This window comes from Theobroma umbraticum, unplaced genomic scaffold (genome assembly GCF_002168275.2).
Source record: "Theobroma umbraticum cultivar Fairchild unplaced genomic scaffold, ASM216827v3 scaffold_147.0, whole genome shotgun sequence".
In the NCBI taxonomy this organism is placed as follows: Eukaryota; Viridiplantae; Streptophyta; class Magnoliopsida; order Malvales; family Malvaceae; genus Theobroma; species Theobroma umbraticum.
Genome location: NW_018397259.1, coordinates 3,715,896 through 3,740,444, shown reverse-complemented (window position 1 = coordinate 3,740,444; position 24,549 = coordinate 3,715,896). Strand labels below are relative to the sequence as shown.

General features: G+C 33.1%; 4 protein-coding genes across 9 annotated transcripts; 2 read left to right on the top strand and 2 right to left on the bottom strand.

Annotated features, from left to right (window-relative positions):
- Nucleotides 1-463: 463 nt before the first annotated feature.
- Nucleotides 464-5,637, bottom strand: LOC110415785 (Calcineurin-like metallo-phosphoesterase superfamily protein). Its single transcript, XM_021427504.2, has 4 exons — nt 5,102-5,637; nt 3,712-3,953; nt 1,601-3,172; nt 464-1,109 (listed from the first exon to the last, which is right to left on the bottom strand). The coding sequence occupies exons 1-4, from the start codon at nt 5,391-5,393 to the stop codon at nt 993-995; spliced, it is 2,223 nt and encodes a 740-aa protein (XP_021283179.1). The 5' UTR covers nt 5,394-5,637; the 3' UTR covers nt 464-992.
- A 2,465-nt stretch (nt 5,638-8,102) lies between these two features.
- On the top strand, nt 8,103-10,365 carry NPQ7 (antigen receptor-like protein (DUF565)). 3 transcript variants are annotated; one of them, XM_021427727.1, is made up of 3 exons: nt 8,103-8,214; nt 9,080-9,264; nt 9,583-10,357. In XM_021427727.1, exons 2-3 carry the CDS (start codon nt 9,083-9,085, stop codon nt 10,028-10,030), a joined length of 630 nt encoding a protein of 209 aa, XP_021283402.1. In that variant the 5' UTR covers nt 8,103-8,214; nt 9,080-9,082; the 3' UTR covers nt 10,031-10,357. The 3 variants fall into 3 exon arrangements, with proteins under 3 accessions (XP_021283402.1, XP_089639518.1, XP_021283403.1); XM_089783392.1 differs by lacking the exon at nt 8,103-8,214 and adding an exon at nt 8,228-8,670; XM_021427728.2 differs by lacking the exon at nt 8,103-8,214 and having other exon boundaries at nt 9,080-9,344; nt 9,583-10,365.
- A 128-nt stretch (nt 10,366-10,493) lies between these two features.
- LOC110415936 (uncharacterized) lies at nt 10,494-14,557 on the bottom strand. 4 transcript variants are annotated; one of them, XM_021427724.2, is made up of 4 exons: nt 14,444-14,557; nt 13,151-13,797; nt 11,650-11,882; nt 10,494-11,019 (listed from the first exon to the last, which is right to left on the bottom strand). In XM_021427724.2, the coding sequence occupies exons 1-3, from the start codon at nt 14,481-14,483 to the stop codon at nt 11,694-11,696; spliced, it is 876 nt and encodes a 291-aa protein (XP_021283399.1). In that variant the 5' UTR covers nt 14,484-14,557; the 3' UTR covers nt 10,494-11,019; nt 11,650-11,693. The 4 variants fall into 4 exon arrangements, with proteins under 4 accessions (XP_021283399.1, XP_021283398.1, XP_021283400.1 ...); XM_021427723.2 differs by having other exon boundaries at nt 10,494-11,007; XM_021427725.2 differs by having other exon boundaries at nt 10,494-10,986.
- A 2,429-nt stretch (nt 14,558-16,986) lies between these two features.
- Nucleotides 16,987-24,038, top strand: LOC110414973 (beta-glucosidase 42-like). Its single transcript, XM_021426402.2, has 13 exons — nt 16,987-17,146; nt 18,118-18,184; nt 18,384-18,442; nt 18,674-18,749; nt 19,513-19,587; nt 19,670-19,757; nt 20,901-21,126; nt 21,451-21,566; nt 22,475-22,689; nt 22,783-22,817; nt 22,927-23,029; nt 23,287-23,395; nt 23,640-24,038. Exons 1-13 carry the CDS (start codon nt 17,027-17,029, stop codon nt 23,833-23,835), a joined length of 1,485 nt encoding a protein of 494 aa, XP_021282077.1. The 5' UTR covers nt 16,987-17,026; the 3' UTR covers nt 23,836-24,038.
- The last annotated feature ends 511 nt before the right edge of the window (nt 24,039-24,549 follow it).

Below are 24,549 nucleotides of genomic sequence, written 5' to 3'. Positions count from 1 at the left end.
ATGATAAATTAATTAAGTATATTTTAGTATCGAAATAGTTATGCTACGCTAATTATATATATATATATATATTTAAACCAATATATAATGTTATATTATTAAGAAAATCAAAAGAAAGATATAGAAAAGATGAAGAAAAAGTTTAACAATAAGATATATCAAGAAAATCAATTATGCACATTAATATAATCAAATAATATGATTCGAATATTTAAATATACGCAATTCATATTAAAATGTAAAAAACTTTATTGTTAATTTTATGATTTAATTAATTATGCCTTATTATATTTATTTCTAAATATTTTAAAAGTTAAACAATATAAGGCACAAGAAGTAGAAATTTAAAATTTGGAAAATGTTTTTTTCCTATTAAATTTTAGAAATAAATAATAACTAATGAAATATTTGCAAGAGCTAATTATCACTAATAAATAAAAATAAAGGTATTACAAAACATTAATTGATAAAAATTATAAATTGATATCCTAAACCAAAGTAATCAATAAAGCCTTTGATTTCCTGTTCAATAGCAATTACTAGAAGTCTCAGGCTATCTGTCAGCAATTTACTGCGAACGAAATTGCAGTGTGCCTCAGCCTGTCAGCCACGCCACCTTCCACCCCAAATCTCCAGCAAGTAATAACCAGAGAGAGGGGTCAATACAATATATAACAATTGTTTGTCCTTAACTGTGGTACATGGCAAAATTGTAATCAGAACTCAAAGGTTCCATATCCAAGGTGAATAGATCTTCCCAAAGTTTAGCTTACTAGTTGTTAGTCAGTATTAGATTAACTATACCTACATTTTCAACAGAACCAGGCCTTAATTCATGTTTTCCATTCGCCCCGCTTGTGGTCAGCTTTGATATCTTTTTTGTGTAATCTGAGCTACATCTATGGTAAAGCCAGAATTAGCATCAATTGTCTTCAGGTGCGTGTCGCATAGCACACAAAAAATTTTGGAGAAGCGAGAGCCAGTGGTGCTTGTTAATCCCCCTTAGTTTTGTGGATAACATAACCCAATAATACTGGAATTCCAAGGCTATACACCGGAAAATGAAGTAATGGATTCATCTCATAAGCTTTCATAAGGGCTCTGCAATTCTGTAAGAAAAGTAACACAGTCAAGTAAGGGATAGTTATAAGGGAAAATAATGGATGTAGCATAACTTTTGCATTAACAGAAAGGGGGAAAGGAAAAAGGCAAAAGATGCTTAGAGCCTTAGAACTTCACACAGTGGCAGTTGCCAGATTTTAAAGATTCACTACCGAAATTCCAAAAATCAATACATCTTATTCCCACGTTAATTTTAACATAGTGTCATTAGTGAGTTCTATGAGCTTAAAAATATTAGCGGACTAGAAGATTTATATGCTTAGCCAACTAAATTATTGGCTGCAATCTTTCAAATCACAGAATGAAATATACAACACCGAGAGTTACTACTATCCTTCGTAGAAAAGCAATCAAAGTTCATGTGATTCATTCCCTCCAATTTCTAGACGAAACAATACTAAGAGGAGGAGCCAATGTGCATCAAGTACCTCAACATCCCCTTTGTTCCAAATAAACTAATACAAGTTAGAAGATTTACCTTGAAATGCTTCCAACAGATTGCCAAGCAAAGAACCAAAAGGATTGACCGCATCCAACGCCCATCAAAATGGAATTTTGATCTTCTATTGCCTCGGGAATCATACCTAAGAGATCTCTTATTCAGTCTACTGTAGTCATCGGCTTTCTTTCCTGAAATTGATAGAAAGTTATCTCTATGGACAGCTCTCTCAGCTGCCAGAGCTCCCGAGAAGAAAATAGCTGGTAAAACCACAAAGATGAGATGAGGAAGAACAACTACAATGATATCGGGAGATCCAATATAATCATTTCTCTTATTATTGGAGGATTTCACCACCCAGCCCATGTATGTCATGTATCCCCTATCTCCACCATCAGTGAAAACTTGTCCCACAAACCAGGGAAATAAAACAAGGTAGAATAAGTATCCCAGGAAACCAAACCATGCTATAGGAACCCTGCAGAGCTCTTGCAGAACCCATGCTATGCCATTTACGAGGCCTTTTGCAGCGAGAAAATTCTTGTAAGTGTGTTGTTTCCTTGAAAATATGAGAAAAGCTCTTGGGATAAGAAGAAGTAAGAGTAGAAAGTACAGAGTGAACCAAAGAATTGGGTAATACAAGGCCGCCCATTGACAACCCATGACAAAAAACTCCTTCCAAGTCCACAATACCTTAGCATGAAGCCCATTTACGGAAAACGGTCTTAGTTCAGTTAAAGTTGTTCGGCCCATGATATCGGTTGCTTCTATTTGCAGCCAGAATCTATCTGCAGAGGGGTCTTCGAATGCTTTATAATTCCAAGGAACTGAGTAAAGATCTCCCCTCGAGGATCTATCTACATGCTTGGTCATTGGTGCCTCCATAACATTATCAAGATTTCCATATCTTGAATCATAGATTTTAGCCACAACTGACACAACTGGAGAAACAGAAAACACAAGAGCTCTCACTGTCTCATACGATGAAGGAAGCATATGTTCACATTCATACTCATTGTGAGATGAAGATGTTGACATGAAACGAGAGTCAAGTGGAAATGTGGGTATTACAATAGTCTTTTTGGACCCTGACTTAAAGTCAATATCAGCAAATGAAACATGACCTCTATCAATGGCCAGGATTCTCATGGCTCGACTCTTCCTCCAGTCACCCATCTCCCATTCCCAAAATTCTTCAACCGGTGGGGCTCCAAATGAACAATTCTTAATGCCTTCTGAAGGTATTTGATGTACATTAAACTGGAAAAACTTCTGTGAAGATAGTAAAAGATGATTTGACAAGTGGTGCCTCTTTAAGTTCTTTCCAAATCTTGAATGAAGATGCCCACATATATATGCTGAAAGGGAATGCTTGAGGAAAATATCTTTCAGGGTCTTTCCAGATTGTGAGGATGCTGAAAATGAAAGAGGGAAATGCCCAAAAGTTATCTTGTTCACTGGTTTAGTTGATTGAGAATCCCATCGTGCTAGCTCCAAATCTATTTCAGTCAATAGTTGGTCAGTTGGATGCCCAAAAAGATTAGTTGGGCCACATAAACCAAAAGACATTGTGCTGTCCAACCCCACGAACAGATATTTTTGCTCACCAGCCTGGTGATGGTACAAACAAATAAGATAAATAACCAAAAACTTTCCTACAATTAAAATCTTAAGAATGGACAAGCACGCCTTTGTGCCTATGCCATAACAATTCATAATTGAAGTTTTCAATTTGGTAAGAGATTCTGAACCCATGATCATTCATATTTTTGCATCATGAGAGACATAAGGTGAACATTAGTGTTCATTGCACTTCCTCACGGAGGTACTAACTAATTATCTGCAGGTGAGTGAAGCAAAACATACAAAGCGATGGACTACTTCAAATATTTGCATAATATGAAAGTCAGCAATAGTAATATTTCCAAGAATTTGAAATTCAACCATTAATGCCGAAAGATAGCTACAGGAAAAAAATAACGAAAAACCAATTACTCAGGCTGCATAAAAGTCTAAATAAACTTTTCAGAAAATGACTTTATGGAAACAAATGAGACCTTTATGTTTCCTGTTAACATCTACCATTCTGTTGTCAGCTACTAAAAATAATAGATAATTACGAGAGAGAGAGGGAGAGAGAGAGAAGGGACCTGAAGAGTGATGCTATTTACACGTCCACTTCTTCCCAATTGCCCATTGATGCTATACTTTGAGTAGAAATCAAATGAACCACCAACCACTGGTACACCAAAATTATCATGATTCCCTCTAAGATCATAGAAGATGCTCTTATCAAGTCCACTCCTTTCCACAACGTCCTCCATTGTATTCTTGTATTCCACCCATTCCTCTTCATTCTGCCTCATTACTAGCAAATCCTTGCTTTTCCCATCTGTTGATTGAAGACATATTATTTAAGATGAATCATCCAATGTGATCATAATAAAGGTGGTCCATAACACCATTTATTGTGGACTCTTATCATATTGCCATAAGTCATAACCTTGATGACTTCAGGAACACGAACTATACCCAGGCAAGGCAGAGTTATGGAATTTACCATCCTATACACCTTGGATGCATTTGTGACCTTAAGTTGTTACGCTAGCAGGATCTTATGAGAATAGACAAAAGGGACTTGAAAAAGTTGGAATGTATTTGAACTTAAAACGATAAAGCAATGCCTACATTATCCAAGTTTCAGGCTCTGTGCCCTTTTGTTACTCAATGCCAGTGGGAATAAACAATAGAAACCAAATTACTATTTCAAAAAAGAAGTAATATGGCTGCCATTTCTTTTTGAAATTTTCTCTTTTTTAAGAACATCATATAAATTCCTTCTAATGCGTAAAAATAGAAAAATTTACCACTGAGAGCCCACGTATTTTCTTCTGCTCTCAGGTTCTCACTCCAGGTGAGAAGATGACACTAAGATGCAAGTAGATAGACATAACAAGCACACTAGAGCACAGACCGTTGTGGCACATTGTTATGCCTTTGCAGCAACATTCTGACTAAACTATTGCCTTAACAAGCATCAACATCTATCATATGGAAAATTATAATCAGAGTTGGAAGCTCATAGATGCACATAGAATTTCTAAACAGAACCTTTAATTAACCGGAAAAATTAGAACAGTTGAATCAAGCTAACATATAATTTCCCCAAGCACAATATGCATTAACAGGCTCTTCACCAAATCCTACCCCCATCCAAGCAAATTTAAAAAATAGCCTATTGATACAAAAGCCATTGAATTTATAGACTGATATTATGAACAAGAATATCCATAAAAATTCAATATTAAACAAAAATTATTAAGGAAGACTTGCATATAATTTCCTTCCCCTTTTCAAACCAAAAGTCAGCCAAAAAAAAAAGGAAAACCTTCCATACAAACAAATAATTCAACACAAACCCAAAATTCAGGATCATGATTTCTCATAAAACAAAGGCTCAAGCAAGAAAAATTCACCCATCGAGCCAAAATCATCAAAGTTAAAAGAAAAGAAGAAGGAAAACGAAGCATAAATTTAGACCTGTGAGATCACCAGTGATGAGGACAAGAGATGGGTTGATCATGGAAAGAGCAAGAGGCAGAAGGGTCTTAAAGTCAAAGGCTCTGTCAGGATGGTGAACACTGAAATGGAGATCAGAGAGCTGAACCACCCACACCACTGATTCCGGACCACCTTTTACATCGATGACTGTTCTATGAGGAGAAAATGAGGATGTTTGGTCTTGCTGTTGAGCATGATAAGTGGGTACTTTCAGGCATAACAAAAACAGAAGGAGAATCAAAACGAGAATGCCCATGTTCCCAACTATCATTTGCTTTCCTCAGAAATGGTGGTTTTGCTTTGGTTTGGACTTTGGACCTGTTGGTTCCCTCTTCAATGAACTAGCTTTATGGATGTCGCCGGCAAAGTCGTCTGTCAAACAAAAATTATTTAAAAAAAAGAAATCCACCTCCATTTTTGTGTTTCAATTTTCTATGACATATTATGGTTTTTTCTCTTCCTAAAAAATTATAAAATATCCCTAAAATAAATTAATTAATTAACTTTAAATTAAAATATTTTTATTAACATAAGACTAAAGCCTCCAAATCCGGCTCTGCTTCATTTATAAGGTATTGCTGTGTAATTTACTTGGCGAATTTTGCTGTAAGGTAATCATTTGATTCTTCATTATTTGACCTTTTAATTTTCTTTTTTTTTTTTAGTTTTGCAATTAATTTTTTCGAGCTTCTCATTTGATTCTTGAATTCTTTTATTTATCCAAAAAACAAATTTCTCCAATACTTTGTTACGTATTTAGTATATCCAATTTCTTAATTTTTAAAGTACATTTTTTATATAATTATTTTGACATTTTCAATATATATTTTGAATTTTGCTTTTATATGATTTCTTTTTTTATTTTTTGTATATGACTTTAGTTTTTTCAATTACAATTTTGGAAATGATGAAAGGAATTCTATTTTTTTATCAAAAACATGTACTAATTGCTAATTTGATCCTCTTATTTTGTAAAATTAAAACATAATTATATTTATTGTGGATATTATTTGAGTAACTCTAAATATAATAATATGAAAACATTTATGTCAATTATGTTTAAACCTTTTTTTTGAAAAGTTTGTTTAAACTTATTTATTTATTTTAGATATTATTTCATTAGGTATAATATTTGAAAAAACTCCTAAATTGTTCAAAAAAATTTAAATGAGCTTTTATTATATTGCGTTTGATCAAAACCTATATATTTTTAAGTAGGATAAAATAAATCTTTTTTATAAATAGTTGACTAATAATTATTAATTAAAATACCATTTGTTATTTTTATACTCATGTGATACTGACGTAAAAAGTAAAAATGATATATAATTGTATTATTATGTCACATCAACATGACATATTATCATCTTTTAAGATATATCAACATACCACATATCATCACGTGAAATAGAATTATAAGTAACATTTTAACTATTAATTAGTCAATCATTAATTATAAACGTTTATGTAACTTAAAACAAAAATATAAGAATTTAATTGAGAGTAATAAAAAAATAATAATTTATTTATATTTTTAAAATGATATAAAAAAATTTTAGATATTATGTCACTATTATTTAATTATTTATTAACTTATTTTTTGCTAAAAAAACATTCAATTGATGTATTTTGACTCTAGCTATCCTTGTTACCAAATAATAACCCTATTGTGCAAAAATTAAAAATAAAATATAATAAATAATGGACATGACATGAGTACAATATATTTATACATAAATTAACCTATTTAAATATAAATAATAAGTTATTTTATGGTTGAAGTACCCATTTAGTCTCTATATTTTGATATTTTCTTCAATTTAATTATTCTACTCAAAATTATGATAATTTAATCTATTGATTTTGAAAATTAGTTCAATTAATCTATTCAATATTTTCAATTTAAATTGATTGTTATAGTACTTACATCAGTACTAACATGGCATGTGAGGTGGATTCAAGGTGTTAATATGACATTGCCATGTCAGCATATCAACACCAATATGACTCTAGATGCTGACGTGTTATATGAAATGGGTTTGGGTTGTTAACATGGTATAAAAGATGTTTTTAAAAGTGTAAAAAAACTTTAAATCGAGTACTTTTGAAGAAAGAAAGGAAAAAAAGAAGAACAAAAAAAGAAATAAAAGCAAGATGAAATCAAAAGTAAAGGCTTAAACATGGTGGTAAGGATTTGGTGTGCTTGTTGGAGAAGAAGGAAGAGAAGAAGAGAGTGAAGTGGTGTATCGTAACCTCCATTTGAACGAGTGAAGTGGTAGCCTACGTTAGCATCATAATATCCATTTGAACAAAAAATATACTAATAGCCTATGTCAATACTGTAACGTCCATTTGAACGAAAAATGTTAAAAGAATTAAATTATCATAATTTTAAATAAAAAGATTAAATTGAAAGAAATGTCTAAGAGCAAGAACGAAATGGGAACTTTAATTGTTATTTTATATATTTTAAATATTAATAATTCAATAAATAAATTTAAATATTTATTTAGATTAAATATGTTAGATGATTAAATTATCGTGATATTAAATAGAAGAACTAAATTGAAAAAAACACCTAACTATATGAACTAAATGAGTACTTTAACCATTATTTTATACATTTTTAATATTAATAATTCAATAAATGAGTTTAAGTGACTTGCTAAATATGAAAATCAAGTGCATTAAGAAAGATGGCTTCCAAAAAGGGAGTTTCCTGTTTCGGTTTGATTTGTATTAAGTATTCATATGGGATTAATTAAATATTTATTAATATGTTATACTAATAACACAAGTCAACCTGCAATATGAATATTTTCATGTTAAAACACAGATACGATTATACAAGATATTTAACCCCTTTTTGTCATCCTCGTGTCCATCACTTTTTCGTGGGTTTTGTATTGGGCCGGGGACCCGAATCCATGCTAGCCCCCAAGAAAACATGATGTCCATTTTCCTTTTGGTCATTCCAAACCGCTATGGTTTTTTGTTTTTTATTTTCTTCTGTTGCCGAGAGTCTGACCTGACCGCTCACCCCTTCTGTGTGCTAACAAGCTACGAAGTCTCAACACTTATAGAGATTGAAGGTTTGGGTTTCAAATTAATTTCATTTTGCTTTACTCGGGTGAACTTCTAGGATTAATTATGCAGTCATTTCTGGCATTACATATTCAGTATGTTTTCTTTCTCCTCTTCATGCAATTTCAACTTTGGGAATCTTAAGAATGCCCATCAAGATGTTATTAGGCTCGTTGTGCAGTGCCTACCAATGGAAGGAAGTTTGTGTTTTTGTTTCGCTATAATAAGCTGATAGGTTTTGTTTTTGGATGTTTATCATAGGAGCGTATTGAGCACTTGTTCAATGCCTTTCTTGAGACCGGCTGATGTTATTTGAAACATGTCTTGTGCCAACTATGGTGATCTTAGTGATTCGTAACATGTTTTTAGCAACGGAGATCTATGAATTTTGTTTCTTTATATGATTATGGTGACGACTTTGAAATTCCAGAATGACTACGTTGCCTTGCTTCCTTGTAATTGGTGTAATTTTCTTTCCTTTTACCTTTGCCTTGCTTTTGAATTTATTATGCATCACTGTTTATCCTGTCAGCTTGAACAACTCAGTACTTCCTTCTTCATTTTGAATGCCCATTAATTCTTAATATTTGTAACTTGCCACTCTAGAGACAAGTTTTTCTTAAGTGCTATATTTGGAAGTCATGTATGAATAAAAGTTTTCGGTGGTCCAATGATGCATAAGATTTAACATTTGGGTAGAGATTGTGATCTCTCTGGAGCAGCATGGGTTTTTTAGGAATAGCCTGGTGATTGTCAATTTTGAAAGCACTAAAGTTTTCGCACTTGTCAAAGTTGGAGATATGAACTTAACAGCAGAAAAGATTTGATGTTTTAAGCTTTAACATACTGAGTTTACAGATTCTCTGTTTGCAGTCCATGGCCTGTCAAGTGGGAAGAATGTATCTTCAGGCAGGTTTGTCAATGTTGGAGAATGAAGTCCTTGAAAGTTCATGTATGACCCTTGCGACTTGTGCAATCCAGCGGTGGATCATCGAGCCTAGTATATGTGGACAAGCTTCAAAGATTGGCTTAAAGTCTGCACTGTTTCCCAAAAAGAGGTATACTTTGAACTTTTTCAAAATTTTGAGCTGCTGAAGGCTTTCTATGGTCAGAAAGGCCATGATCATGAAAGATTCAGGTAATAGTACTAGTTAGCAAGATATCTCTCCTTGTGATGTTACATTATTGTTACCTGAACTATGACCTATTCCATTAATGTAGAAGTAGACTTGAATTTAGATAAGTACTTTAATTAAAAAAAGAACTGGCTTCTAACTTAGATGCTGTTAGCTGATGTTCTGATTGTTCCCTGGTTATCTGAATTATTGTTAGATGCCCTTTTGAACAAGTCATTTGTTTTTCTCACCTTGAAACAGTTTTTCAACAAGAAAAAGACATGGTTGGAAAATAGCCTTTGCCTTAGACACTGGTGGGGTTTCTGGAGATGGTGGAGAAGATAGTCTCAACAGTGACAGCTCTAATCTTGGTGGTACTCGACTGGGCAGGATAGTAAGTGCAGGCGGCAGACAGCTATTAGAGAAGCTGAACTCAGCAAGAAAGAACTTCCCCATGAAGATATTTCTCCTTCTGTTGGGTTTCTACACGGCAAATGCATTGGCAACTATTCTTGGCCAGACAGGTGATTGGGATGTATTAGTTGCTGGGGTTGTTGTTGCTGCCATTGAGGGGATTGGCATGCTTATGTACAGAAAGCCTCCTTCTTTAAAGACTGGAAGATTGCAGTTGTTTGTGGTAATGGTTAACTATTGGAAAGCTGGTGTGTGCTTAGGTCTTTTTGTGGATGCTTTCAAATTAGGTAGTTAAAGATGAACTTCCATATCCTCCTCTGATGGTGTTGGGGGTTCTTTTTCAATGTATTCTGCGTCTCTTATCACAGCCCTAGGTTCAATTGATAGATGTGCAATTAGGTGAGAAATGTATCATAACTGTTGTCAATGTAATGTGCAAATAATTTTTTTTTTTTTATCTTTCTCTTTCCCAGTTGAACCAAGAACCTATGCAGTTCTTCCCTTCCTCGACGTCCCTGTTTCTCCCGTTCTCCATTTGTTTTCGCCCTTGAAGGGAAATTTTGATTCCATTGTTTTCACCCTTGAAGGGAAATTTTGATGATTGTGATTGAGTTGCAGCAAACAGATTCAATAGAGATATGTTCAATTGTTACTGTGTTTTCATAGATATGTTAAATCGTTATCATGTTTTTGTCACCTATTGTATTTTTGTAGACATTCAGGTAGATGTAACAGATGTGGCTTCTGACTTTCCATCAACGGCGTCTTGTGACCGCTAAGTTTTATTTGAGGCACATTGTTTGCTACATTCATACAAGGGCAGGCCCTTTTTACTGCTGTGCTTAATAGGGGTTTGTATAACTGTCATGGCATGGTAAGTTTGGAAAACAGTTGTGCTGCTGTAATTCTCATGGAAAATTAACATAATTGTCTTAGCTGTCAAAAAAAGGAGTGAACATATGCAGTGGAAACAACTACTGATAATCACAGCCTTACAGGAACAAATTTAATAAGATAAAACAGTGCAGGATGTAGTACAAAAATGCATTCACCCCACATCTCTGACATTTACTTCTCTATATTCTTTTGTGCCTTTCAAGAAACATTCTTTAAACAATTGAGGATCTAGGATGTTGAAATCTTTTGTTTGCTCTGATACAAATGTGTTTTGGTCTTTCCTTACCTTCTTCCTACAATGCATCTTTGGTTAAAGATGTGCATTGCGCTTCAATCCCCGTACGTGAGATCAAACTGTTTGAGGTACGGTTAGCCCTAGGGAGAAACCTGTCAAACACTGAATAGAATCTTGCAAGTCTACACTACATCAACAGACAAGAATGCATTGTCCCAACAAGCACACACCTACAATGGCATTGCAGCTAAGAATTATGCAATCATTTCATTTGGCATTTCACCAGCCAGCCAGAAATGGTTGCTAATCTAGTTGATGAGTACTTTGGCCACATAGACACTATAAAGTTTAATCTTTTTTAGAGGAAAAAGCATGAAAACCAAGAATGCTCTCCATTTTGCTCCATGAAGGAGAGAAATCAAAATGTCTTTTTGAAAATTCAACTACTAGAATTTACATCTATTTTTCAGATGTTTTGTGCTCCAATATTTTGCTTGTTCTTTCATATTTTAGATTTGCACACAATGCACTGAAAAGCTTTACTTGATAGCCAAAGGAAGTAGACTTTGTGAGTATAGAAAATTAAATCAAGCTAATTATTTTCCTCAATGAGTAAAATTTACAAAACTAATATACAAGGTTGGGCTCTTGGGAACTGCAAAACAAGAAACTGGGTGTAGAATTAATCTATTGAACATGCTTTACGTGTTAAAATATTCTTTTTAGCATGGACCAAAAGCCCAAAGGAATATGCACATTTTGCATTGCAATAGCAAAAGTACCTGAGGTTCAGAAGGTTAGACCTCCAGCTTCAATATTGTTCACACTATCTATTTTTCCCTTCAGATTCAATCTTATTCACGCTATCTACTATGTACTGGATCCTTTTTGATAGGCCCTGTGTGTGCTCCTCAATGTGATTGAATAGAAGGTCTATGAATCTTCTAAGTGAAGCGGAGCGCTTTCTTTCAATCAGAAGCTGTTGAGTTAGTTCTTGAACTCTCTTGTCTTCATTCTACAGGACAAGAAATAGGAGAAGCAAAAACCAAATGAGCAACTTAGTTGATAAATAAGGCCTAATGTTTACTTGGCCTGATTGTACAGTTTAGTGAGGTCTCTAATCAAATCATACGTCCTAAAGCAATCTGTAACATTACATGTATGTTGGTACGTATGCACATGCATAACAGAGGACGAAAAAACTTGTCTTTTTAAACTAACATCAGATAGCATGGACTTCTTACACATTTGATAACAAGTCCTCTAACTTTGATGAAAATTTATGTGACCTTAAAATTTGGATTATAAGGAAATTTTATCCACAGTGTATAAGTTTGCAGAAAAAGTGATAAAACTTAATTCTAAATAAAATCAGAATGACAAGTGCACTTATAAGGCAAGAGATTGATGGACAAAATTCTCCTTAACTAATCCTGCACAAATATCAAAAAAGGTAGACCAAAGGATAGCCTAAATAGAAGCCAGCCTTCTCCTCTGAAATGAAGGTCCCAAGGTCAAATGACGTGTTCAAAGCTATATGGAGAAAAAAGAAAAAAGGAATTGCAAAGACATAATTCAATCCTGCAGAAATGACAGTGCAAGAATCAGATAGTTCCATTACACACCATAACCAGCGGATTAAATCATATTAAAATATCTGAAAATGAATTTCATGTAAAAGTAATTGAAGGAACTTTATTTCCAAATCCAATATTCAAATTCCAAATTGCATGCTATTGAGTAGCCAAAAACAAATTAAGTGATTAGTAGCTTACAGTCAAAGAGGTAAACTAACTTGCAGCTGGTTTTGAGGTGATTAAGCAATTAGTGGGAAGCCTAATTACAGTAACAAGGTATTTTTATGAAAATTTAATGTGCTGTTGTGTTTGCTGTTTTATTTATTTTATTTTATTTTCTATTATTTTCAAATAAAAAGTAATAAGCAGTAAAGCACTTTCCTATAACATCTGATAAAGCAACAAGCAAACAACTTTAAGATTCCTAAACAGGATGGGGATTGGCATCAATAGCTCAAGTCAAGGCAATCAAAAAATTTAGCGTGAAACTGGTATTTAGGTCAGGTAAACCAAGGCTCACAGACATCTTTAGTTAACAAAAATTAAGAGACATCTTCATTTAATTAGATAATATTTGGTTTTCTTTAGTGTCCAAACTGAATTTGATATGAGTCAAGTACCAAAAGACAAGTAGCCATTGTAGCAAGATGCAAAAATTGAAAATCATTACATTACAAATTAAATAACAACTTTAACAAGCACTTACTGGGATTTGATTAGAGATCAATGCCTTTTGAGCCTGGCAGCCAGCCAATGGATGAGTGTGCTCCTTTACGAACTTTGTAATGACCCATTTTCCAGTACTCATTTTCCTTATAGATATCATTGCTTTGCAACCCACCCTAGTAGGTGCCCGTGACCTAACATTCTTCACATCACGCCTATAAGGCTTTCGGTAACCCTCTTTGTTACATACAAGTGCTCGAGAAACAATGGATCCATCAATTTTAGATCGATTATGATAGTTCATACGGGTTATGAAACCCATCCGCATGCCATATGCACTATAAAATGCATGTGCTGCCGCTTCATTTTCGAACTCCTGACCTACATACGGTTCATCCCCTTCAACCACAGTTAACTGAACTCCAGAAGAATTTAGAGTTATTTTATCATTTTCTTCAACCTGGGAGCCATATGGAACAGAACTTCCGGCCTTTGTTCCATCATTACCAAGATGGTGCTCAAAATTAGTTGCATTATCTAACACCTCACCACGAATATCATTATCAGTTTGTTCGAGTTGAACATCATTACCAAGCTGATGCTCCTTATCAGTCAAATCATCTAACACCTCACCACGAGTAACATCAGTTTGTTCAAGTTGAACACCATTATCGAGTTCAGTTTCCACTGCAATATATAAGAAAAAAAAAGCACTAAGGAATTACTTTCAATTCTTATAAGTATTAACACACAAACTGAAGCAGAAAGTATGTAAGTCCATCTCCACTCTCTACAATTAACCTGAGACAAAGATTTTCTGCTTAAAATTCAGAACTTTTAAATTCATTTCAATAGGAAACTACAATCGTCAAACTAAGGTAGGTTCAAACAATTAACAGTGAATAATTTTTGTTCCTTCTTTTGATAAAGTGCAGTGAACTTGGCAAATATATAATTAACATCACTTAGTGACATCATAAATACAAAAAAAAAAAGAAAGAACATAAAAGTTGGCAGAAACTCAACCTTTTTTATTTTATTTCATAATCTTTTCCATAAATCACATAAATATCAGATCACCAAGATCACATGTTTCCACAAAATAAAGATTATAAAAGGAGCTTTGAACTCAAAAAGCCCACCATTTTGATATTTAAGACAAACCCATCTCCTGATTCTAAAGACAAAATAATTACCAGCATTCAATTTTGGGTTTTGAAATTTATTCTAGAGAATTTACAGCCACTTGGATCAATCCTTCGAGTAACTTCCCTCCAAAATTCTCATTACATAAGAAACATTCATTAAAATAATGTAGGAAAAAAAAACTTACTGAATTTTATGGTTTTTACAGCTGAAGATCGAAAGATCATACACTGGGCTCCACATACATGTTTAAGAGAGAGAGAGAGAGAGAGAGAGAACTTTTCTGTTTGGTTAATGGGAAAAAAATTCGATGGAAACAGAGAAAAGGGCAGCTTGCTGTCCGGTTAGTTACAATGCCACGTTTCAAATTATCAGAACCGTTGGTTCTGTCAAATTCCTAGGCGAAAGGAATGTGGACGGTTTAGATTGCCGCTGACAGAAATCGTCTATGATTGTTCAAAGATACATTTGCCGATTCAGTGTGGTTCCTCAGAGGAATTTACAGAAACACAAACGAATTTTAGTTTTTGTTAACATTTATATGAAAATAATTGGATAAGTAGCTGTCTTAAGTTATATATATATACACGTGTAACACTCTCTTTTTAGAGTAAAAAAGAATATTATTTTCTTTTAAATACATTAGAGAATTATTTTATTTGATTGAATATATATCACCATATCCTGTTATAAATAAGAAAAATAAACATTAATTTGAGTTTATTGAAAGGAATCTAAAATTCAATTATTTGCTATAATTATATAAAACAAAATCTTTTTTTTATTGATTGAGATAAAAATTAAACAAAAAGTCTAGGTGTAAAGAGACTCAAATTAAGGTTGCATATGATTCTTGCATTTTAAATGTTAAATTGAATCGACTCAAATTTCATCTATTTCAATTAATTAAGTCCTTTGCTTTTGAATTTAAATATTTTTAATTTATAAATATTATCTTTAGTTTATTTATTTAAATTTAGAAACAAAATAAATTTTTTATTCCCAAATTATAGTTTTCTTTACTAAGCATGAAACAATTTCATGTGAGTAGCCTTACGAGCACTGAGAAGCAAAGGGGACTTTTCGCCAGAGTCATCATCAGTTGGGTCACATCTAATTGTGTATTGCTTACACCTTCAAGACAAAAAGGAAGTGATAAACTCCTTTTAATTTTATATTGTCATGCCACCTTTGTTTGTGGGTTCAATGGAAGGACACTGTAGGCTCTTCTTCTTAGTCACCAAATGTGAAATGTTCCCTTTCTTTTCTGGGATGCCATTTCTATTTTCTAACCAAGTTCCTCACATCTTATGAACAATCAAGAATATATATATATATATAATTCTCCAAAGACAACCTACTTTTGATCCAATGCTCATGATTGTTTTAAGAGCTTTTTTTTTTAATTTTGTTTATTTGATTAACTTAATCTCGACTATATATTAATCAAAACTACCTAGATTAATGTACTTTTTTATTGCTTAATTCAACTAAAATAGCCAAAGAGTAGAGGAATTCATGAGTTAAGTTCGGATCAAGTTTGCTGATCCTCATATTTTAACGATCAATTATGATCTTACGCGATTTGTTTATTTAATTATTATTGTATCATTAAAAAAAGAGACACCCAAAATGCAAGGAATTGGATGAGAAAGGTAAAGTTGATTCCCATATGGTTGGAGGGTATGTTTCAAAGCTATCAAGAACGGTAGGGAATTATATAAAAAAAGTATTAGACTAAAGTTCCCACGTTAATTTCATTTGGGCAGGCATCGTATTCCAAAGATATACAATTAGACTCTTTTTTCTTCTTCTTCTTTCATGTAAAGAATCTAACGGCTAATGCAAAGCATATATAGATGCAAAGATAATGGGAATCAGAATTAGATGCTTGGAAAATAAATAAATATATAAATAAATAAATATATATATATATATGTATAGCCTTTCACTGTTTTAAAAAGGCCAAAACATCACCTTTGAAGGACAAGCACTAACTAAATCCATGCCCAATTTGTCCACACATAACCATATCAAGCAAGTACATATTTTTTTATATGATTATTATGAGATACATATGCTTTCCTAGTTTAATAAACATATGTTATTTTCTAGGTATTAAACAAATGATATTTGGGTAGATTTTAAACAATATTTGCCCTCTGATCTTATATCCTTTGAACTATCTTGCAAGATGTTCATCACCAATCAACATTGGATCATTCACAATTTTATATAACTGGAGAAAATTCAATATAAAATTTGATCAAACATATATATAATAATTAAGTCTTAAAGCTTTTATGGCCACCATACCATTGAGATAAAGTATTATGTGGACTTCCAATTTTGAACAATTAAATTAAAAGAAGTTGTAATGTTTTGGTGAAAGCACTTGAAGTTGATAAAATTTTAAAAATATAATTAATTTTTCTTAATTAATCAAAGGTTGAAATTTTTAGAGTATGAATTATGTATATCTAAATACATAATTTAGGTAATAATTTATAAAAATTTCAAATACGATTAATTATTATATTTTGTATAAGAAACTAATAAAATAAATCAAGCAAATCAGTATATAACTGGATTACTATTATAAATATAATGAAGTTAGCTAGAGATTATAGTTGGCGCCAAAATGCTTATGCGGCTAATTAACCACCTCCAAACAGTAGTGGGAAGCAAAAGCTGATGTACCCTTGGGGTATATAAACATATATAGGCTAATGCCTCTCTCTCTATCACTCTCATTCCTTAACAAGAGAAGATGGCTAAGAAGAAGCATGTTTTGAAGGAAGATGAAGAAGATGGTTCCAACAGCAAACAAGTCTCTCGACCTGACTTCCCTCCTGACTTTGTCTTTGGTGTTGCGACTTCTTCCTACCAGGTTTCTTCTTCTGCATGTCTTTCTTGTTCATGTTTATCATCTTATTGCTCACAAATTCTGATCATATGTATTGATTCTTTGCAATCATTTGCTCTTAAGGGATTTCAAAGGGATAATGATCAGTTTTCATCTTTATATTCCTTTTCTCGTTCACTATTGATCATTAATCTGAAATGAGTAAAAGGTCTGCCTTTACTTTCATACACCCCTTTGTATGCTATATATATATATTTGTTCAGTTATATGATTGTAATTCTACTACTATATGTCCTTTCATAAAATTTTTTTGTTTCATATCTTTTAATTTTATTAATTCATAGCTTCAAATATTTTGGTAAAATTTTGAGAATCATTATTTTTGTGGGATGGCTTGAATTCCCTTGATGCATCACAAAGTTATTTGACTTGTTGATGTATGACTAAAATAAGGATAAATTACAGTAGCAACCTTCTATGGTTTTAAGTTTTCATTCCAAAACAAGCTATGTCATTAATTTTATTTAATAAAATTATCACATTATATTAAATTCAGAAAATATCTTTTCCATTCACACTTAAAAGATATTTTTATAATTTTTTTAATGAAAATAACTGTGTAACTCTAACATAGAATGAAATATCTTGGCAATTTTTTAATGTTCTTAAATGGACATCATTAGTGGAGTCTCTGCTTGCTGCTTGAACCAAAGACTCTATGACTTGTCTTGTCTCTGATTAGAAGACATCTTTCCCTCCTCTGCATATATATATATATACTGGCCATATCAGTGTAACTTGCTTGAAATCTTCTATATAAAAGGTAAAGAAAAGACAGAACAGAGTAAGCCTGGACAGAATCAGAGTATTTAATTTCCCCTCACTGCAACTTGAGTTGAATTGCCTTGAACAACACCCACATCACTGGTGCTGGTATCTATTTATTAGGATCAGACAGAAAATCGGGCATCAACTCACTGGTTTCTCGTTTTCAGATTGAAGGAGGCTGCAAGGAGGGTGGCAGGGGTGCAAGCATATGGGACGTTTTTGCACACACCGAAGGTACGCATACTTGAATATAATAACAAGCCCCTCATTTCTTAACCCTTACGTACTAATATGTATATACTAAAATAGCAGCTGACAACATGTTCTCCTTCTTTGAAGATTTTACTTATTCATTGTCTCCCTTAAAAGCCCTACCTGCAAATGATACTAACTCAAGTTACAAAGTTTTTGTTCATCTTTCTTGCATCATTAGGAAAAATTATTGATGGAAGCAATGCTGATGTGGCAGTGGATCATTACCACCGATACAAGGTAAGTATTGTAGGTACTAGCTATGGTCGACTTGCTTTTTTTGCTTGGTTTTCCCCCCATTTTTACTCTGCTGACTGCTAAACTTTGGCAGCTTTTACTTTTGGCCTTTGCATACATGAGTTGATACGCCTGCATATTTGGTTTTTATATTCATGCCCCCCCAACCATTCACTTTTGCCTATCTGTAAATTTCTTTTCTTTTGAGTGTCTAAAATTAATGGTGACATACAGGAAGACATCGACCTTATATCTGAGCTGGGGTTCCGTGCTTACAGATTTTCCATATCATGGCCTCGTATCTTCCCAGGTATGCCCATCTGCTCAAGATTTTAGTTTTAGTTTTAGTCTCAACTTTGCAGATGTATCATTACCATGGTAGAATGTAATATAGCATTGAGCATTCATTTGGCATATGCTTGTTTTCCCCTATAGTTTTGATGAATGATACGTAGATTTGGCTAACAGAGACTTGATTGGCTGGTAATCCAAGTGGGTTTTATTTATAGAATTGAGTAAACTCCTAACAATAAACTATCTGTATTAATTCAGAGCTTTTCTCCCAACAAAAAAGAAATGCTGCACCAGTGTTCTAAGCAGCAATTGCTTACAATAGATAAGATTGTCGATTCGCTCTGTACTTAGATAGTGAATCAGGTGGTACAAATGTGTGTAAAAGCTGTATGCATCAAAGTTTCAGCTTTAAGATAATTATCTTGGAGACCTTTTCAATGGATGAATTAATTATACCAAAACAAAAATGCTGGAATCTGCTACAACTCTGACATGGAAAACGGAAGGGCAACTTAAAAATTGAAGGGAATGCCATGTGTACTGTGCCTCTAAGCCATGGGACTGCAACGGGTTATGGGTTATTGAGTATTTCTTTGAAGAACAAAACATTATAATATGAGGACTGTTTCTAATACTAGTCCATGACTTCATCAATCATCATGTTCACAAAGAGTTATAGAACAGTCACTTATTTGATGACCTTTATTGCTTTATCTTTATAGTGTTACCTGCAGCATGTTAATGATGAAGCATGAATACTTTTGCATTGATACTTGCAGATGGTTTGGGAACCAAAGCGAATGAAGAGGGAATTGCTTTCTACAACAAAGTGATTGATGCCCTTCTTGAAAAGGGTATGATGCTATTTGTGCTTCATTTCCTTCTAAATGCAATAGATGATATACATTTTAAAGAACATTGGCTTTACACTTACAGGTATCAAGCCCTATGTGACTTTGCATCATTGGGATCTTCCATTGCATCTTCATGATTCAATGGGGGGGTGGTTAAATAAGCAAATTGTGTAAGTGTTTACATTATGAATAAATTTTTTTTTTTATTTTGGTGGAAGTTTTAATATGTTTAATTTTTTTAATTTACTTGCATATTATTATACTGTAACAGAGAATGTATAGATTACAAAATATATCATATCATTTATCAAATATATGTCCTAATATCACCATTTAATATTTTTATAGCATATATATGAAAGTTTTATTAATACCTTTTTCTATGTAAGGGAGCATGCATGGATGCAATAATGTTTTTAATTCATATTTTAGTTATTTTCATCTCTTCTAGAATCTATAGGAAAACTAAATTTATTGAATTGTTTATATCTCATTGCTTGTTTTAATATTTTTAATAGAATTCATAAAAAAAATTCAATTATTGTCCGAAGATATTGAATATATAGTTATCAAATAAATTTTTTAATAGTGCCGTCACCAATCAAAACTTTTACTTAGAAAGCATATTATATAATATAATATATATCATTCAAAATTAATTCAAATTTAATAGCAAAAGGATGACATTAAATAATAAGAAAATAAAAATCACAAAATGAAGGAAAGAAAACAACAATTCTTTTATCTAATTCAATTATAATATATCAGGTGATGTCAATTTTTTTCACTTATTATATATTAAATAATAAACATTTGGTACTATAACTTTAGGTATGAGAAATTAATTCAATTTGGAGTTCAAGTACTTATTAAAGTCCTTAACTAGTATATATATAAGGATTAGATAATAATGAAGAACACGTGAAATAAGATAATGGCAAACACAATTATTCAAATATAATTAAGAATAAATTATTAATTGAGGAAAATTTATTGAAATAAGGATTTCAATTAATAAGAAAATAAATAAAAAAATCAGCATTTTAATTTAATAGGAATTTTCTTTATTTATACTTGTAAAATCGATACTTTTATATATAAAATAATGATTAATGATTTAAGCTCATCCTATGATAAGTTTCGTGTATGCCTTTTAACATGAATGCATTTGCTTCATCCATTTCTTTGTGTCTTGAGCATTAATGAAGGCCATATCTTATTGAATTATGTTTTTGGGCATGGCATTGTTAAACTTTTCCATCTCATGCAACATTTAAGGAGTAATAGATGTTATTCATCTGGCCAATGTCCAGAGAATACTTTGCTATCTATGCAGATACTTGCTTTGCACATTTCGGAGATAGAGTCGAGACCTGGACTACTATAAATGAGCCACTGCATATTGCTGTGGGAGGATATGATACTGGAACATCTGCTCCTGGTAGAAGCGAAAATTCATCAGCAGAAACATATTTAGCTGCACACCATATGATTTTGGCGCATGCTGCGGCTGTTTCCGTATACCATAGCAAGTACAAGGTACAATACTTTGCTACTACTGAGTTTCTTCTTTTGATTAACTTAGTTACCTTTTTGAAAACGTTCTATACTTTCATCCTGTTTTCACTTCTTCTTTTAGCATGTTCTTATTTTTGTTCACCTAATGTAATGGCATGATCTCTTTGTCTGGTTTCTTGGCTATGATTTGGCATTTCAAATGATCAGAGTTGTATACAGAGATGCTGTCCAATGGAAAGAACTAGTTATTTGCATTTACTGGGGAAAATAAACTAAAATATTTGTATGGCTATGAAAGTAACCTTCTATTTTGCTGTTGCTGCTGTTGCTGTACCTATTTTGTAGGATAAGCAAGGGGGCCAGATAGGAATAGTGCTGGATTGTGAATGGGCAGAGGCTAATTCAGATAAATTGGAGGACAAATGTGCTGCAGTTAGGCGTGTTGAATTTCAGCTTGGATGGTAGTTTCTCTCATACTCCATCAGTGTTACTATTTTTTCTATAAGAAAAGATTGAAAGTATCTAAATGCATTCACCTATATGCACTTGAATTCTAAAGCACAAAATAGAAAAAGCCTACTGTTTGTGAAGTTCATGTATTTTCAATTGGAATTTAATTTGGAAGCATCCACCATGAATTGTTTTTGAAACTCTGGTTGATCACACTTATCTGAAAACGGATATGTGAGAACATCTGAATTTTTTATCCTCAGGCTGTTATTTTCTTTGTGCTGTTTCTATGTACAGAGCTTATTCTAATATATTACACACTGGGATTACCCAAATAGGATAAGAAGCTGTTGATGTTTTTGACTGACCTCCGTGACTTACAGGTTCTTGATCTATGATCAAATGCTGAAACTGTTTGTTTTCAAATACTGCTTTTCTAATAATGTTTATATACTAAGTATCACAAAATAAATCCTCATTTAGCTGGAACTCTGCATTTCTTTGTTTTCTGGTATGATCAGACACTTAATCTATTCCAATTCTCTTGTCACACACTTAAAACTCCACAAAATGTGTAAAAATCATATGAACTAAGGACACCTTATCATTGAACCATTGTGAGTCAAAAGAAGAAAACACTTAGCTCCACAGTAGCACGATTATATGGGTTGCACTGCAGGCAGGTTATCTGAAATCTCTTATTAAGTTATGCCTCTGGTTTTGCTTGTCAGCTTTTTGCCATTTCAAATTTTACTCACTGCAACTGTGCCTGAATTTGGTTTTGAGATAGAAAATAGCTCATGTTACATGTTAATTCAGGGAAATATCTTATTTTTGCCCTGTTCTTCCTTTTCAAAAATCAACCTTTTGGAGACCTTTCTTGCTGTTGTCTCAATGTATGTTTTGTTAACTGCTACAGGTTCTTGCACCCATTGTATTTTGGCGACTATCCTAAAAGCATGCGTGAGCGACTCAGGGATCAGCTTCCAGAGTTCACAGAGGAAGACCAGGAGTTACTTAGTAGCTCCATGGACTTTGTTGGTCTAAATCAGTATACGTCAAGGTTAGTATCTCATGCAGCGGAGAGTGCTGAAGAAGGTCATTTTCACAAAGCGCAACAGATTGAGAAAATTGGTAATGATCAACACCAGAATTGATTTCCAAAATTTCACAGTCATTTTATTGGGTTCTTCATCATATCATTAACGCTCTTGCTTATTGACACAGTGGAATGGGAAGATGGCGACATGATTGGTGAAAAGGTATGATACTCTGTCTCTCTCTGTCATGTGTACATGCCATAAGTATACTTGGTTTTGAGAGTACCATATATAGAATTTCCAGTCTTTGAACAGATTTTCTTTACGGCAGGCAGCATCAGACTGGCTCTATGTTGTTCCTTGGGGCATGCGGAAGGTTCTCAATTACATAGCAGATACATACAGTAATTTGCCAATATATATCACTGAGAATGGTATGCAATTCTATGTAAATGATATATGATTGCGTCTAATTTGCATAGAGGAAGAAATACTTATGAATTTGATATGAAAATTCATGATATCCCGCACAAAAATCTCTTTCATGCTGGAAATATGGGAGAGTTTGTCAAGAGGACAATTTAAACTTCATTTTTCATACAACATAGTTAGTTTCTACAGATCAAGAGCTTTCGTTGATATGCCTTGGATTTATAAGATACAACAACTTCAATGCCTGCAATTTATTTAGGTATGGACGATGAGGAAAATGACACTGCCCCTCTCCATGAGATGCTTGATGACAAACTGAGGGTTCGTTTTTACAAAGGATACCTTGCCGCCGTTGCTCAAGCAATCAAGTAAGTAAATACCCTTTCCACCTATATATCATGATATTAACCTTCTATCTCTGATCATATATATATAAACCAAAAAGTACTTCAAATAAAGTACTAGCATTCATCTGATTAAAATATACATTATGCATAGATTACCTCATTGTTTTGTCATGGAGAGCAAATAAATCATTGTGAATTTGATAAAAATATGCTTCAGAAGGAAGAAATGATGAACTTTTTCCTTTTCTTTGAGTTGCATTGACAGGGATGGAGTAGATGTGAGGGGATTTTTTGCATGGTCATTGCTGGACAACTTTGAGTGGAGTCATGGCTACACCAAGCGCTTTGGTTTGGTATATGTGGATTACAAAAATGGCCTCACTCGGCATCCTAAATCATCTGCAATTTGGTTCAAGCAGTTCTTGAAAGGTGAAGGAAGTAACAAGGACAATGAAGAATGATAGCAGATACAGTAACTGCCAGCCACCAATTACTCAGTACTTCAACATGTTCATCTGGATGCTCATAATTTGAGCAAATAAAGCTTGTGGACCTTTTTCTTTTCTCAGTTATATCTTTGAATAAATGGGGCTGGCGATTATTTATCCGCCATCACGCACTCCTCCTGTAATTGTTTCTGGTTATATAAATTTAACATGCTCTAGATCAATGCCATAAGATGACATTTATTGTCATCAATACTTTTTCGGTGATGGTGAATAATAGGGAAATTGACGCCGATATTGATAAGCAGAGGAAAAGAAAGATCTGTTTCAATCTTAGATGAAGAATGAGAAACAAGAAGTGGGAAACAGATGAAGAAGCGAGGAAGAGAGGAAAAAGGTTGAGCAGAAAAGTGTGTTTTAATCGATCAGCACTCCACGTTATTAAGATCCAAAGGTTAAAAAAGGTGTTTTACACTGATGCAATGAATGATTCTTTCCACCCCATATATCATATCCTAAATTAAGACATCATGAAAAAACTCTCCTATAGGATCCACTTTCAATGTGCCTATCAGTTAATTCCAATCACATGCATGCACCTAGAACACTTGGATATATATGACAAATTTACAGAAAAGAGGACAATCCCATTCTTTGCATCATAACTATATTATTCAAAATTACAAAGCCTGGTATTATAAAACTTTCCGAGGATCCATCTGAAGTTCC

Bases quoted from the DNA above. Each gene is read 5' to 3' on its own strand.
- LOC110414973 (XM_021426402.2), top strand. From the start codon at position 17,027: ATGGCTAAGAAGAAGCATGTTTTGAAGGAAGATGAAGAAGATGGTTCC. The intron at 22,690-22,782 runs GTAATGATCAAC...TTATTGACACAG, and splicing joins GCAACAGATTGAGAAAATTG to TGGAATGGGAAGATGGCGAC. The intron at 22,818-22,926 runs GTATGATACTCT...TCTTTACGGCAG, and splicing joins GCGACATGATTGGTGAAAAG to GCAGCATCAGACTGGCTCTA.
- NPQ7 (XM_089783392.1), top strand. From the start codon at position 8,638: ATGACTACGTTGCCTTGCTTCCTTGTAATTGGT. The intron at 8,671-9,079 runs GTAATTTTCTTT...CTCTGTTTGCAG, and splicing joins CTTGCTTCCTTGTAATTGGT to TCCATGGCCTGTCAAGTGGG. The intron at 9,265-9,582 runs GTATACTTTGAA...ACCTTGAAACAG, and splicing joins GCACTGTTTCCCAAAAAGAG to TTTTTCAACAAGAAAAAGAC.
- LOC110415785 (XM_021427504.2), bottom strand. From the start codon at position 5,393: ATGATAGTTGGGAACATGGGCATTCTCGTTTTGATTCTCCTTCTGTTT. The intron at 3,954-5,101 runs GTCTAAATTTAT...TTCAATCAACAG, and splicing joins CATCACTGGTGATCTCACAG to ATGGGAAAAGCAAGGATTTG. The intron at 1,110-1,600 runs GTAAATCTTCTA...CTTTTCTTACAG, and splicing joins TCTGTTGGAAGCATTTCAAG to AATTGCAGAGCCCTTATGAA.
- LOC110415936 (XM_021427721.2), bottom strand. From the start codon at position 14,483: ATGATCTTTCGATCTTCAGCTGTAAAAACCATAAAATTCA. The intron at 13,798-14,443 runs GTAAGTTTTTTT...TATATATTGCAG, and splicing joins TGTAAAAACCATAAAATTCA to TGGAAACTGAACTCGATAAT. The intron at 11,883-13,150 runs GTAAGTGCTTGT...CTTGTCCTGTAG, and splicing joins TGATCTCTAATCAAATCCCA to AATGAAGACAAGAGAGTTCA.